This window comes from Ambystoma mexicanum, chromosome 11 (assembly GCF_040938575.1).
Source record: "Ambystoma mexicanum isolate Mex_15411 chromosome 11, UKY_AmexF1_1, whole genome shotgun sequence".
NCBI classification, from domain to species: domain Eukaryota; kingdom Metazoa; phylum Chordata; class Amphibia; order Caudata; family Ambystomatidae; genus Ambystoma; species Ambystoma mexicanum.
Window position 1 is genome coordinate 784570204 of NC_090934.1, and position 16913 is coordinate 784587116.

The window sequence follows — 16913 nt, forward strand, 5'->3', positions numbered from 1 at the left end:
CTTTCATTTATTTACAGCTGATTTTGAAGCAAATATTTACATGCGCTGATGAATCCACCGAAACTCAACAACACTAGCATACCGTGCATCATGTATGCAGATGGTATTGTACTACTAGCTAAAACCCCAAGAGGGTTGCAGATTGCACTTGAGGAATACATGACTAAAAACCAGCTTGAAATAAACGTTCAAAAAACAAAAATAATGCCCCAGATGAGAACAAAAAATTGAAAGGAGGTACCACCTCATTCTACATCGGGAAGGAAAAATTGCAACAAGTAAAAAGGTAAAATACCTTGGGTATGGCTAACGCAATCGCCTATGGAAAAATAATGGTGTCAACATCTTAAAGCAAAAGCGTGACAAGCCAAAATGCTACATCAGGAATTCCGAAAGTTTTCTCTGGCCCCACTAATGAAGTTCTATAGGCAAAAAGTGATGGCAATTTTAACATGTGGCGCATAAACAATGATAAATATTGAAAACACCATCTGGCAACAATTGGAAGGAATCTTTTGGAGGAAAGTACTAGCTCTACCAGCATCATTTCCAATGCCGTGTATCCGCGCAGAGCTTGCCCTACCATCTTTGGTCTCAAATCTAGTATGGAAACAACTTGATCTATACCGAAAAATAATGAGCAACACATATGTTCCACCACTTGAAATCCTACGAACCAGGAAAAATTGATGTAACGAACATCCACTGGACATATGTAAAAAAGCTGCTGAGGTTAAAAGAGAAGCATCAGGCATTTCTTTAGACATGCTGCTCAACAGACCGCAAAATGCAAAAAAGAGAATTGAGGACAATGATTGGATACAGATGAATGCCATGAAAGCAACGTACCAACATGATCTCCCATGCAAATTGGATGTCAGATCAATCAACAAATTGCTGTCATATCTAAAGATATTTCCATCATGTGAAATAAGGAACACCTTTATGAGATTGCGGTTAAATATTTTACCAACACATGAAATCACGGTAGCTAGGAAAAAAATACAAGGAAACCAAAAACACTGTAGATTTTGCAACGACAAAGGGACAGTTGAAAGCCTGCACTATATTATAATGACATGCCCTGCTTTAATCAAAAAAGAAACCTGTGTAGAGGATGGTTTATGAACAACCAAACACCATTCCCTCCTGAAGATCGATGGGCCCAAATTCTATCAGGAAACGAGAAAAAGACGATTTTTGCAGTCTCCTTTTGGAATAAAATCATGGATAACAGTCAACGTGGATGAAAAACCAAAAGGAAAATGGAACAAGGAGAAACAAGAGAAAGAAACATCCTCAATGTGCAGGACTCGTTCTGACATTTGTGAATATGATGCTATGAATAAAGAGAAATGTATGATATTATAATAAGATGAAAGGTTTGATTTGTAAACCAAAACATTTTAATAAAAACATTTTAAAAAAAGTTAGTGCTAAATCCCCTACGGGTTATATTCCGCATCACCATTCAATCCTGCTTACCTGATCGTGGCCATCACTGCATGCATGCTCTCTGCTCGCCTGCCCGGTGTCTCCTATAAGGAAGACGAAACGAAAGTTCAAAAGGAACAGCACATTGTAAGAACTTCAAAACACATCATATCCAAACTGGAGCATCACAGGACTTCTCAGCAAAGTAACTAGGTGCACCATTCTGTAGGCTGTCTTCTCAAAGAACTGGTCTCTTCAGCCAAGGAGTATAGCTAACTGCCTTGAACTGCAAAACACCAGGTATTTAAGCAAAGGCTACGCACGGGAAACCCAGCAGGGGACACATACAGGGGTTCGGGGTGGAAAGAGGGGCACTGTGTAACACCGGCGCTCATACCATTCCCTCTCTAATAGGGCTGCTGGTACCGTCGTATAAAGGGACCTTGGTCATTAGGGAGTTAACGGACACACCAACCCAACTCCCTCCATTGGGCTGTACCCTCTGGTATCACCAGAGTGTGCATTCCGGTATAGGTGGCAAGGGGTTCACAGCGTTCTTGTCAAGCCCCATAGGTGAGGCATTACACCCAAAAATCACTCCCAGTGTCAGAGGCGGTTCAAGGTTTTCCCTCGTTTAGTTTATAACCACCACCCTAACCAAGGTGTCCTTGACTGATCCCAGGTTAGTAGATAGAGAAGGTTGACCACTTATGTCTAACGGCTGATCTCTCTAGACTCCCTAACTCTCCCTTCACCATCCATTGGTTCGTGTTCTAATGGGAGTTTGGATAGTGCCTTTCTAATAGTATGTGTGATTCAAGCCCCTTTTACCCTGCTCACTCCTACCTCTCCCCACTACCTATCACTCCTCCCACCAACGTTCTGTCCCTTAGATGTTCTCACTCCTCCATCTTGCCTCCATCCTGTGATGTTAATTATCCTTCCTTTGCTATTTCCTCCACACTTCTACTCCCTCCTCTACACTTCTCCTCCTACTACTTTCTCCTCTGACTACTAGTCCCATCTCCTACTTCTCCCTCCCCCACTCCTCCCTCCTTCCTCTACTAGTTCCTCCTCCTCCTTCTATTCCTACCTCAACACTACTACTACTACTACTACTACTACTACTACTACTACTCAAAGACCCTGCCTTTCTCCCAGTAACATCCACTTCACAATCATTATGTACACTAAATATTTCTACACACTCGCCACAATTCACACGTGCTGCTTCCTGTTCCCCATTTATATTCCCCTCTCTTGGCCGGGATTAGATCTCTTTCCCTGTCCAATCTGGCCCTGTTTCCCCACCCATGCCCTATTGTGTATAATGGCGAAAGACATAAGTAGCGGGTTAAGCGCCGGCCACTTTCTTCTGCACGATTCCCCTCGTACTGGATATGGTGGCTCGGGAAGGCCAGTGTTCATGTGTGTGTTCTGGGACTCTGCCCGGCTTGGTCTCCTGGTAAGTCTATTGGGGGGGGAGTGGGGGCGGAGTTCCTTATCCTTTCTATGTCCATGATGGACTAAAGGGTCTATGGGTTGTTGAGTGGGCTTGCCTGCTTTGTTCGGCAGCTCCACAATGTCCTCTGCTACCCTGTATGGAAGCAGCTTCTCTCTCTTTGCCGCAAAGCACAGTCACTTACAGTGTATGTTTGGAGCAGTGTTTTTGCTTCCCTACCAGTCGACGTCCCTCTCCCTTTCTCTCACACTCCCCCTTTCTCTCTAGCTCTTTCTTTAGCTTTCTCTTTCTTCCTTTCTCACCTGCTGAATACTTCAGCGGTCACGCAATGCTTCTGATCTCTCTTCTGTTTGATGTTTTTTTCTGAACTTCTATGTATAATGTCGGCGCAGTGAAATCAATAGAAAGAAACATGCTGACAAAAGGTATGGGGGCAGGAATTGGGTTTCTCTCAAATGCCACCATCCAACTGAGCATAAGGGCTAGTCTTCCCACCCCCAGCTGAGAGGGGTTCCCATCCCCTCTTGACAAGGTCAGATTACTGACCTTGTCACAAATTATTAATATATATATAAACACACACACGCCTACCTTTCTACAAAATTAATAATCATGGTCATCCACGCAACCAGGTATACAAACTCACTGCCTTGAACAACTGTCCTGTTGCTTTTCTACAAGACACCCAAATTAATTCAGTTTCGATAAATATCATTTATGCAATGTAATTTCCTATCACAAGATGTATCGAAAATTAATTTTTTTTATTTTTGTTAATGAAATGTACATTTATAATGAGCACGGGCAACTGAATATCTCTTCCGTGCACATTTTTGTTTGCAGAGAAGCCTTCACGTCTTTTTTATAGATCACATTGCCTTCTGGCATTTGCAGAGCCAACATATATAAAGGATAAGGCACGTAGAATGATCTTGGTTAAAAAGTCAGAAATTAGTCTGCCCACCTAACCTCCTTTCCCATCTCCTTTCCCATATCTGCGATGTATGGTAAATAAATGTACTTATTCCCTGCTTAAAACAAGGAAAGAATATGTAACATAACCCGCTAAAATACTTCAATACATTCATAAAGCATTCGCGTATGGGAATGGTAATATGAGGTTGGGGGGAATAGGGCTTTGGGAAGGAGTTCAGCCCATAAAAAAGAGCGCTTCATTTTCAAAATAAGAGTCACACAACAGAATATCCACAAATATCTCACATCTCTTTGCTATAGCCGGAAAACAATAATTGCTCGATCTAGTGAATGGTTTCCAAATAGCCAACCAGACACCAAACAAAGGCATGCAGCTTTGCGTAAAGATAACTGTAGTTAATTTTTCCCACCTGTAAATTCACCCTTTAACATGCTGCACTGGGGTCACAAACCTAGCTCTGTTCAGACTTCACTTATATTTAGAATGAAAATGGTCCCATGTTATAGTTCAAACTCAGAAAGCTTCTCCACCCCTTATGAAAGTGAAGAGGTTTGGATTGCACAAACATACCAGAACACACTATGAAAACCTGACTCTTAACGCGTAAAACACACACATGGCTAGTTAGTCTTTTGATATTATGCTAGGAAAAGGAGTTTGTCATAACAAAAATAGATGTCTTTAGCAAAACTCAGAATACAAGAACGGCAGGCGTTGGAAGAGTGAAATACAGATTTTGAGATGTTTGTCACAGTGAGGTCTTTCTTCCAGTGGAGTGTAATGTACATAAAATCATACTGCTCCTTTTCACTGAAATATGAAGAATAGCGTATCCCCAGCCCAACATGGAAGCAGTCATAGCCGCTTTTTGTTAAACAATAGTGTTCCATTGACTGCAAAAGTACTGCCTGAGCTGTCATTAGATACCGAGTAAATCGAGCCATACATTGTTATATCTGGCCCAATATACAAAATATGGCATGTACAAAATAACTAGCAAATCCACTATAATACACAATTGTTTAATACAGCTTATATTAAAGCCTATTATACGCTGCGCCCGAACCTACACGTCATAACCCCTCACTCTGACATCACCTTCAGTGAAATATGAAAGTCGTATTTCATGGCAGTGGTGCCTTCACACCTACTCCAATCCGTAACGCTTGTCGGGCCCCACTCCCTGCTGACTTCTCACAGCATACCAGGCTGCAAGGAAACGAAGTGATGGCCCTCTAGAGCAAAGAAAGGGTCAAACCAGTTTAGAAACCCATCTACATATAACATTGCAAAACAAGGGTAACTATTCCATTGAGGGGGTTCACAGAATCCTATCTGATAGACAACCAGGGCGAAGCGCAAGTTGTCGGTGGTGTGACTCTGAACCCCGAGTGCATGGGCACAGGAGATCACAACAGCAAAGACTGTAAACGTCACCTTGCAAGAACAGTACACTTTAACAACTGTGTTTTGCCATACTGCAGGATTTCCAAAACGCCTCAAAGTATTAGTGTGCCTCCAGTAACTGTCTGCCACGCTTCCCCATCAGCATTACATGCCAATATCAAGTAGTATTATTCAACCGAGCAGTACTGTGGTATATTTTATAGGTTGTATTAAACACCAACATAGGTACCTCCACCTGAACAAGTTCACCCCATCAATAGTAGTTGGGGATTTACAAACATAGAACTAGGATATTAAAAAACAGATGAGTGCCATGTTATATACGATTAACATCACACAGACATTCAAAGCCCGCCCCTCATGTCAGTACAGCCCTTGTCAAGATGAGTAGGGGATCCGCTCCGGGCTGCAGAACACACACCCATACCGCACAGGATTGTAACCCCACAAAGTGGTATGTTATGTAGAATGTTTAAGAGACAGCCTTGTGTCACTTCAGGCAAATAACATTCATACTGACCCTCCCAACCAAGCAACAGTTTGACATTTTGAAATCCCCAGGTAACGGGGTCAAGTCGCCACCATTGAGAAGCTTAACTCACAAACCTCCAAACTAGTGTTTTGTAGAATGTCTAACAGAAGCTACAAACCCCCAGAGAATGGCATTTAAACTCCCCCAGCAGCAGAACCAGACTCACACTTCAGTTTAGATTTGCAGCAGAGACCGCTTTATTTGTCTTGCAAGACAAAGAACAGACTGTCATCTTCACAGCAATAGATCTAACCGCAACTCCCGACCCCAGCTCCCTCACTCAGATAGGTCAACATCGGGTGACCTATCTGAAACCTACCAGGAACTTTATGCCTACACTGGGGGAAGAAAGCCTCCCACTCCCACGATTACCCTCCCGCTCAAGTCTCTAAAATATGGCAAAATGAAAATAAAAGGAACTGCTGTAGATATTTCAGGAAAGGTTATGGTAAATGCAAGAATATGACATGCGGCTTCTCAAAAAGTAGTCGCAGACAAAGGTGTGCATAGGCTTAAACAAATTATGCGCACAACACATAGAACACATATTTGTGTTAAATTATGAAATAATTAAGGATGTGGAAGTATTTACCTTTTCAAAGCTGTCCCTGTGCAAATGTCCCAGTAAGCACAGTAACAACCCTGATTACAAATGAATAATTCTCTTTCGAAAATCAATATTATGGATTTTCTTACACAAACCGTTCGGCCCAATAATTGCCAAAGATGTTCATGTTATGGAGCTAATGGGGGAATAAGACATTCTGATACGTCATTGTATAGAGATTATTTAATGAGAAACAATGTGATAGCCACTTAATAAATGGTTAGATATAAAGAATACATTCACTCAATAAAGTTAAATGATCGTGAGCAATGGGCACAGCCGGTTTAAAGCTGCTCATAAGCATTTGCAAATCAAAACATGTTCTTGTACCCAGAAGACACGTCTGGATGAAGATGGCGTATATGCCTTATATAATAGTCAAATTAAATCACATTACTTTACAGCGTTCATACTGCCACATGTCAGGAATGAGTAGTCTGAGAAAGTCGGATAAAACGGTTGGCTTTATTGATGCTCGTTTTTAATAGAACTTCAGTGCAAGGAACAGATATAAATCAAGCGGCTGAGGGTTTACTTTGGTTAAGACATTTTTATTGGACCAGTAGCACATTTTACAACTGCAATTAAGCCATTAGAGCTTTGAACACAGCTTGGAAATAATACTGAGATGCAAATCATTGAGGTTACTGCTTGCTAAAGATAGCTGAAAGAGCTCAACGCAGAATGTACTCTGCCAGGGAGGGACAGGTACTGGGTGAAAATGGCCATAGAAAGTAGTATGGCTATGGGCAGTCAATCAGTGGGTAAAGAACCAAACGCCTACAAGCTGTGTCCCTCCTCACTTGTCATTTCCCTCCTACCTCCACATCAATGCAGTAGTTTCATTGTATAGGCTGCATTGATGTGCCACCTAATAGCCAAAACTAAAAGTCAGCTCTGAGCACTGGCATTTCTTTTCAACACCCAGAAGCCCCTTCTATGATATACGTCTGTGCTCTATTAATGGCATTACATCTAAACATAATACCCAAATATTGCTCTTTGGGGCCACATTCGAAAACTATCCACTCCCAACATTGCACAGTAGCATTGATTTCTTAAAAATTGTCCATCCTACTACAAAACGCCCTCTTTGAGGTATTCTTCTTTTCATGTAGAGTTTAAGCTTCTCTTCATTATTCCAAGTCTTTCTCTTCAACTTTGAGGTGTTGGGGTTTATGGAAGGGAGAGTTGCATTGTTATTTCGAACCGTAGTATATTTTCAGCTATTTTGGAGGACATGGGGTTACATGGCCAAAAAAATAAAAAAATAACAACTCAAACTGTCCACAGTTTCTGAACAGAAGTCTTTAGCACTCATATTCCTTTTACTCAAGCAAAAAAAAAATAATGCTCTGAGGCAACATTACACAACTCTCGCAACGTTTACAGTATCCCTGGCTTCTACAAAAGGAGCAATCCAATATCTAAGATGTTCTGCTGCAAGAGCTCTGGTGTCTGCAGCTAGACCTATAAATGTAAATGAATGCTTGCATAAATTAGACAAGATGTAAAATTGTTTTTTGTTTTATAATAAATTCTGTTCCTGCATGTTAGTGGTAATTCATGATGGTGGGCATGCTCAAGAGGGGTTAATCAGTAATTAATCTTCTTTATTGAACTGTGAAATCTGCTAAGCAGTGATTGGAAGCCTATCAATTTGGTAATAGGAAGACATGTGACACAGCTACAGCAAGCATTATATTTGCTCTGTTATTGTCATTTTATATGATGAATGGTGTCAATACAGCGGCAATCAGTTGTTTGTTGAGGGAAGTTGAAGAACAGCGATCACTGGACTTCGACACTCACCCCCACCCCTTAAAACCCTTTCCCCACTTGGAAGTTATGCTATCTAGCAGTCTCTTCTCTCCCCTGCTAATTTCACCCAGAAACCCCTTTGTTTCTATTTCTGCATGCTGGAATTTTCTTTCTGCTCTAATCATTTTGATCTGTGGGCTTCAGATGGATGTACCCACTACTTCTTGATAAATGTATTACATTATTTTGTCAGTCTTGAAACCATTCGACATTGTATACTTTGTGAATCAAACGTTAATTTCTTTGTTTTCTTAGCCCTTTTTTTCGAATTTTTCATCTCTTTGCCCATGCAAATATTTATATTGTTTTGTCATGTTTACCTGCATTTGTGGCTTTTCCTTGTTCACTGCGTTATTTACACTGGTTTTTAAACTCTTATTTACTATATGGTTCGATTTACAGTAGTTCTAGAAAATTGTATATTTTTCAGAGAAGTCATTCTTTTTGTTCTAGCAAATCTATAATTTTGGAAAGAAGCTAGGACAAGGAAGTTTTGGAGTGGTGATTGAAGCAATGCATAAGGAAACTCACCTAAAGTGGGCAATTAAAAAAGTCAATAGAGAAAAGGTAAATATCTGATATTTTTGTAAAATTTATGTTTTGCCTTATGCTACATCGTATATAAAAGCCTTTCCATCTGAATGACCATTTGCAAGGATTTAGAAGAATAGATCTATGAGAGTTGCTATGAAAATGATAATAATTGATTTAGCTAATGCACAGAATATATTTTTAAAAGCCAGCAGTGTTTACACACACAATGAGAGTAAAGAAAATGTACATTCAAAAATAGAGACTTGTGTCGAATGTTTACATTTTCGACCTATCGTGGGGTCATGCTGATCCATAATTACTTTGTTTTGTGTGCATTAAATAGTGTCCTTACAGAGTATCGAAGCTTCAAATCACCTATTTTTCAATTAGCTGCTTACCTTTGCAGTGGCTGGCTTTGCTTTCTAGGACTAGGTTGGTTTCATTATAAGTCTCAGATTTAGACTTTGGGGTAAAATGAATTAAGTGCACCTCAAATTAGTCATTACAATTGTTTGCAACAGCTCCAAGTCATGGTGTTGTATTTGATGTGTAAAGGTTCTGCTTGACATGCAGAATCCCTTATTTTGGTAATCTGTGAAAGTGTTTTAATATAACACTTTCTAGCTATTCCTGGACTGTACTTCAGGTGAACAGGACCTTTGAGACAAACCATGAGTACTAATACTGGAATCTAGAAACATTAGAGAAAATGTATTTATTTACTTATGAATTCACTTCGCCTTACCATCACTTTGTCACATTTACCGCTTTATACCTTTTCTCCTTCTGTCTTTCGCTTCTTCTAACATTCACTTCGTCATAACAGAAGGAGACCATATGTAGCCCTCTCTTAGTTTCTAACCAGTGTTGGTAGCAATGGTTGTAGTAAAGATACCACTCTTTACTATGACCCTTGCGAGCCCTAATGATGAAAGTAAGTCTTTGGGTCCACCACTAATGTAAAGCAGCCTTGCCAACTAATGACATTGTAAAGGCTTTCAGTCCTAATTAATTTTCTGCCAATTGTTTTCAGAGGCCTCCTTCACAGACATTCTGTGAACTCTGCCACATTGTAGGTAAGTAGGGTTCATTGCCCGGACATAAGGTGTCAGTGAGATGATGACTTTTGAACAAGGGGAAGGAACTCGTAATCTCAGGCTGATACGTGCATAAGATGCAGCTTCCTTAGCTGAGATTCCAGAACTGTGTCCACCTTCTTTCGGATCATTGAGGTGAAAAAAACGTGCTTTAATTTTTCAATGAGTCCACTGTGGTCCACTGGAGAGTAGCCCACACTCTTTTGAGAAGAGGGACATGACCAACCTTGAGTGCAGTTGTCATTTCCAAACTCTTGAAATTACCAGGAAGACCCCTCCTTTACTCTGGGCGTGGAATTTTCTAGCTTCCTCCTCTGCCAATCTACCTTGCCAGCGTTTGCTATACTGCTAGCTAGTTCTACACCTGTGTGCATCTGCCCATTTGGCAAATCTTTAAGAGGTCTAGTTTGAGGTGACACCTACGGGGAATCCTGTTTCCTTGTCTGGTTTAGTGCTTTGGCCACTATTCCAGACTAGAACCGACAGGAACCTCTTAAACCAAATGTTTACATTTCTTCCACGACCCGTTTAAGTTGTAGATTGTTTTCAAAACTGTTCTCTTTGCATCTGGAAGAGAACATGGTAACTCAGTGAGATCGAGAAATTCTCTTCAACGTCACCCACATACTTTTTCCTGTCACTCATACTGGAAGACATTACTTGCCCTTTCCCTTTTTTCTTATTTTTTTGGTGGGGCTTCTCTTCCTTTCCCTTCATGACTATGCACTCTTAAATCTGTCCCCTTTCCTCCATAGACATTGGATGTCAACAGTGGGAAGATGATGGGACTGGAGCATGCTGCATAGCAGTAAAAATTGAAAAATAGAGCAGTAGGTTAAACCTCCTGTGCATGCTCCCGTCCCCAATTAAAATTGCTTTTCTCTGTATGGTTGGTGCTGATGCACTGTGTTGCAGCTGCACATTTTCAGAGTGTGAATTGTACTTTTTCATGACCTTACCTGTGCTCGGGAAAATTGAGTTCTGACGTTGTGTTTCTTGTATTCCATGTGTTTTTTAACACTTTGTGCTATAAGGGTTTGGGTCCAGAGGTTCATTCCCTCATGGCCCTTCAAAACAAAATGAGATACGCAAATTGTTTTTTCACTTGCAACCTCAATTACCCTTCATAGAATTCATACAGGGAAAGTGGGTAAGTAAAGCTTCTCTTAATATTCAACCAAGCATTCCGTCCTGCTGATACGCTTTGCAGCAGAAATCCCTTCAGTTTGTGCTTGCAGTGATTAAAAACGACTAGATGACAAGTTGTGCATGCCTTCTGAGGAAAAAGCAGCCGACCCCCTACATAGTTGGCAGTGTCGTCGGCATCCCTGTCCGTTGGCCTTGGGCTGTCAATTTACAGCCCTCCCCATTCAGGCTGGAAAAGATGAAAAGGCAATAGATGGCATTGGCCAGCAGGTCTATTTAATCGTTGCACTGCACCTTAGACAGTTGTCATTGATAGCTCAAGAATCACGCAAGTCGTCAAGGACACTTCAAGTGTCAGTTTTCTTTATGAACACTAGGGCTGTCCCACTCTCTTGTCTCCCGTGGAATCTCCTCCCTAACCCGGGCGTCCACATCCCCAGTTAGCGCTACTGAATGGTAACTCCTACTGTCTATTACTTGACTTCTTCAAATGGTGACTCCCTCAGGAACTTCCTAGCTTTCCCTGCTCTAACTCACGGTTAGTGTTCTATGGAGAGTTTGGATAGTGCCTTGCTCTCCCTTTGTGGTATTCAGACTAAGTCAGTCATTCTTGCTGTGAGAAACCTGAGGGTATTCTCCCAAGTAGACCTTGGGCGTCCCTTATTCAGGTGGCCAGGGACGGGCTGGTGCTCTCAGATCCCAACCCTGGGGGTGGACGAGCGAGGGAGGATCACCTGGGTAGGGGAGCCCAGGGTTATGCTGGGGGAAATATCCAACGTGAGACGCAGTATTATGCCAAAGAAAGGGACGAGGAAGACGAGCTGCCTCAAGCTTTTATTGGTTGCACCAACTCAACCTCCCTTTCACCCAGAAGATCTCCCTTATTCCAACCCCACGAATCTTCTGTATCTGATAGGTACCCTTGGAGCCCAAACCCTGTTGCACTAAAAACCCACAACTCCCAGAATCCTTGTTTTTCTGCTTTCCACTCAAATACTCACCCTCTTTCGTCTCCATGTCCTTCTAGTTATTCTTATCCGAGCACACGGTCTACTAGGACAGAACACTACCGTTCCCACAACCCCCCCTTGTTTATTTCAAAATAGTAAACCCAGTAATTCCCGTCTGTATCACAAATCCTATAATTCTCACCCGTCTTAAGTTTACCAAACCCCCTGGTGCAAACGCTATAATTTTATATAACACCTCTTCCCCTTTCCGTCGCATAGGATATTTGAACACTCTAACTCCCCCCCCCCTTTCTGACACGTACACTTTTGCACAACATGAAAGACGACAGACTAATTTTAAAACTTTTTACCCGACGTGTCCCAACCTTAGGGTCAGGCAATTGACCAGAATCACACACACCTGATGGCCCTTTCCCTTCCCCACAGGGATAAAATCTGCACAAGAGTACAGAACAAGCAAGGCAGACGGCACGATGTGAGAGCTAACTCAGCACGGAAGTTCAAGAGGAGGAGAAAGATGGCGCAGACCGAGACGGTGACAAGGAGAGAGTCGACCTTGCCCTTTCCGACCAAGGCCAGTGAATCCTCCACAGAAGGAATCATAAGAATGCAAACAATAACCAGCGTGTGTTGTAGTAGATGTCTATGGTACGCGAGACCCTCCTCCGCTGATAACCAAGCCAGGGAAGGACGCTGGTCTCGGTGGTACCGACCTTGACAACAAGGATAAAGAAAGGCAAGCGGTTCATCAAAGCCGGTAAGTCGAGGGGAGAATCGATAAGAAACAGAACTTTGTTGAATGAGAAATCGCCAACGGCTAATTTGAACTTTGAAAGAGTTAGAGATACGATTGAGGAAAGAGGGGGGAAAACCAGAAACAGAGGAGGGCGGCCCCACATGAGTACTCAAGCAGGAAACTCTGGGCAATTACCCAATGCTAGAAACTACCGGAACCAGAAGCCCTTGGGAAGAGGCAAAAAGAGGTCAAAGTGGTCATGGAGGGGTCTTGTAAAATCCTCTGTACCGTTGAAAGTCTTTGACCGACAGATGATTGCGAAGCTGAGGGAAATTAATTCTGCTTGGTAAAATGAGCGCATGAACAGTGTGTTAACGTTGGCAAGAAGTGAACCCGGCGGAGGGATGCAGCGAGACGGGACGAAGTCTAAAGTCTCATAGTGAACTGTATGGTAAAAGGTTGGCATGAGTGAACCAGGTGGAGGGGATGCTAACAAAGAGGGGCGAAATCCAAAGTCCAGAAGTAAAGGGAACTGTTTGTAGATGTTGGAAAAGTAAACCCAGATGAGGGAAGCTGACAATCAGATGAAGCCTGTTTAAAAAGACATGAAGACTTTTGAAAGTAAGAGGTACTGGAAGATAAGGAGAGTTGAAGTGTCCCCCTTGTCAAGTGGGTCTGAGCCCGGTCGAGAGAGATCCAGCGGTGAAAAGTCATCACGCAAAGTTCATTGAGAAAGGAACTGTTCAATTGTTTGGTTGAATAAGATATGTGAGTGGTCAGCACCCGGAAGAGAGGGACCCAGGGGTGAAGCCATCACCCAACGTGAACTGTGGAAAATCACTTTTTGTTTGTGTTTGTTGGGAGTATGAGGCCTCGAAGGCAAGAGACTTTTAATTATAAAGAGACTTAAGCATCAAAGAACCTGATGGCTGATACAGAACTGTTAGCTCGTGCTGGAACGGCTTGAGCATGTTTTGTGCTCCAAAGTCCCACCTTGTCCCGTGCTAAAAACGTGGAGAAGGGAGATCTTGAGGCAATCACATCCTGACTCATTTGTTAACACTTTCTTCTTTATTTTGATACCCTATCCCACACTCTTTCTGTAATTAGTTGTAAGGCATTGGCAATAGGCTTTTCTTAGTATAGGCTACTTTGACAGGACGCCACTAGGACTGCCTTATTGTTCATTTGATGGTCAATGCTCTCTCCCATCTTAGATGTACTAGTTTAGGCGTTTTTCCACCCTGCATTTATAGTTCAATAAACTCCCTTGAACTGTGATCACTTGTGTCTGTCTTTACTGTTGCCACCATACGTTCCTTACATATGGTGTCAGGGGTGGGTGTTAAGGAAAGCGTTTCGTGGGCGCTGAGTACCTGAACTTCCGGTTGATGATCGTGGTGAAGTAGCCAGGCTGTCCGATTAATGATTGCTGAATGTGTAACGCGAGGAACCGGCACAACACCCACCCTGGAATCAACAGGGTCAGAGGTGAACCAGCTCCCAACGCCACAGATGCGCACTTCCCTGATTTTCGTGATGTTGGGACAGTGCAAGCACTGACAGGGAAGGCGGGTCTTGACTTGAACAGAGAAGATCCACAACAGGGTTCAGCAGCGAAAACTCCAGGAAGTTGCAGCAGACTGAATAAGAGAACTGGAGTAGGCAGGAGCAGAAGGCAGGCTTTGGAGACAGAGTAACCCCTGAGGAGGCAGGAGGACAAGCACTGAGCAGAATGCTAAGAAGGCCAGAGGAAATCAGGAACCCAGGGGCTGCCAGAGAAATGGAGACTGAGAGTCAGGAAGGGAGTAGAGAAGGAGAACCCCAGGAAGAAACAAAATGGCAAGGCAGGGAGCAGAAAACTACCCCCTCGGGAACAGGCAAGGCGAAACCAGGAGAGAAGGCAAGGGAAAACAAGGCTGAAGGCTGGCAAGGATGCAACTCAAAGAGCTGCACGGGCGAGGACGCTATCAAGAAACAAACTGCGTTGAGACGCGTTTTTTTCCAGTAAACTGACCCTTAATATAGGGCAGGCAGCACCCGGGAGGCTTGGAACGCAAACCGTGCTGACCCCAGGTGCTGATGCGCCCAAAAGGAGGCTTGGGAAGCAAGCTACCAGCTTCCCAAGTGCTCTGTGGACAGCGCATACGCACAGGAAACCCGGAAGCGGCAGGAGCCGCAGAAGACTGTGGTCCCCCCAACCTGAATCGGGGGTAGACACGCCAGGACGGGGTGTGCCGGGACCGGCAGGCGCACACCGCACCCCAGGTAAGTGGCATGACAGTGGGATTTGATCCAATTGATAATAGTTTTAGAACCCTGTTACTTGAAGAGAATCCAAAAAGAGACAAACCCTATCAAACACCCTTTTCCCTCAACAGTGAGAAATCGATGGAGAGCATGACAGCTCCCTTCCCGCCCTTAGTACAGAAAATGGGTGTCCAATTCTTTCCCTTGTCCACCTCTCAAGCTATTTTCCCTGACCGAAAAACTAAAAAGGGAAATAGCGATCACCTCTGATGTCCCTACAAATATTATATCCCAGAAAAAGATACAATCATAATCTCTGGAGATTTACAGATGGGGTATTCTCCCACCTCTGCCATCTATGTGGTACCCCTCAAAAAGCAGGGCATAGAGATTTTTTCCCTTTTTATTGTGTGGAACGGAGTTAAACTTTGAGGTAGTAATCTTTTCTCCTCTTCCCAGTACTATTCGACAGAGCGAAATACTGGGAACTCTTATGTATGAAAACCTATGGCGCTCCCTACCAGAGAAAACCACTAAAAACCCAGAGAGGGTTAGTGAATCTCCTGTAAATCCTCCCTTCCTATTCGCATAGAATCATCATCGCTCTGGACACAAGAGATATAAAGCCCCATCGTTGGAGAATTTCCTCTCGAATTCATGTTAAGGGAAAAGAGAGTGTGCTCTAGATACATAACAGGTTGAAGTCAGGGGAATATGGAAATATAGGAAGTGTGGAAAATAAAACACCTAGGAAACTTGTGTTAAGGAAAATGCCAAAAAAGAACCCCTACTGTAGGAATTTGGGAGAGCAATCTTCTCATGAAACATCAGGAAGGGCTCCAGAGATCTTTCCTTTGGCAAATCAAATCCCAGAACCCCATCCTCACTATAAACAGGGAGACTTAGAGGGCGAGCAAGAGAAAGAGAAAGTGGGAGAATAACCCTATACTAACCAGGAGGAACAAAAATGAAAGAATTGTAACACCCAAAAACATTTATTTAGCTCCCTGAATAAGAACAGGAGAGGGTCAATATCTACTGTTTCTCTAGAAGAGTTAGGATCCTATCAATGAACAATGCCTATTCTGCGGAGAGTGGGGCCACACTATGGAAATCTGCCCTGATAATCTAGAGGACGAGTTGATGGAAGCTCAAGAAAGGGAAAGATATCCCAACAGTGACAATCCCGATATTATGCTGGAAGGCTTGGACCAACAGACTGTGTCCCATGGTGGAATTCTCCCATGAAACTCCCCTGTCCAACCAGCATAGGGGAAGGCTATGTGAGAAACATGAATGCATTCTCCCAAGTAGACCTCAGGAGTCCCTTATTAAGGTGGCCAGGGACGGGCTGGCACTCTCAGATCCCAACCCTGGGGGTGGAAAAGCGAGGGAGGATCACTTGGGTAAGGGAGCCCAGGGTTATGCTTAGGGGAAATATCCAAGGTGAGACGAAGTATTATGCCGAAGAAAGGGACGAGGAAGATGAGCTTCCTCAAGCTTTTATTAGTTGTTCCAACTTAACCTCCCTTTTACTCAAAAGATATCCGTTATTCCAATACCACAAACCCTCTGCATCTGATAGGTACCCTAGGAGCCCAAACCCTGTTGCACTAAAAACCCACAACTCCTAGAATCCTTGTTTTCCTGTTTTCCACTAACTCATCCTTCGTCCACAGTCTCCTAGGACAGAACACTACCATTCCCACAATCCCCCTTGTTTATTTCAAGATAGTAAACCCAGTCATTCCAGTCTGTTTCACAAATCCTATCAGTTTCACCCTTCTAAGTTTATCAAACCGCCTGGTGCAAACACTATAATTTCATATAACACCTCTTCCCCTTTCCGTCCCATAGAATATTTGAACACTAACTCCCCCCTTTTCCGACACGAACACCTTTGCACAACATGAAAGACAACATACTCATTTTAAAACTGTTTAGCTGACATGTCCCAACCTAAGGGTCAAGCAAAGTCA

General features: G+C 43.0%; 1 protein-coding gene across 6 annotated transcripts in view; it reads left to right on the forward strand.

Annotated features, from left to right (window-relative positions):
• The window catches only part of STK33 (serine/threonine kinase 33), a 1615433-nt gene that overhangs the window by 322698 nt on the left and 1275822 nt on the right, over positions 1-16913 (forward strand). For all 6 annotated transcript variants that reach the window (XM_069623713.1, XM_069623715.1, XM_069623714.1 and 3 more), the window contains one exon: positions 8654-8767. In XM_069623713.1, the coding sequence (XP_069479814.1) occupies positions 8654-8767 (114 nt within the window). The remainder of the gene's footprint in view (positions 1-8653; positions 8768-16913) is intronic.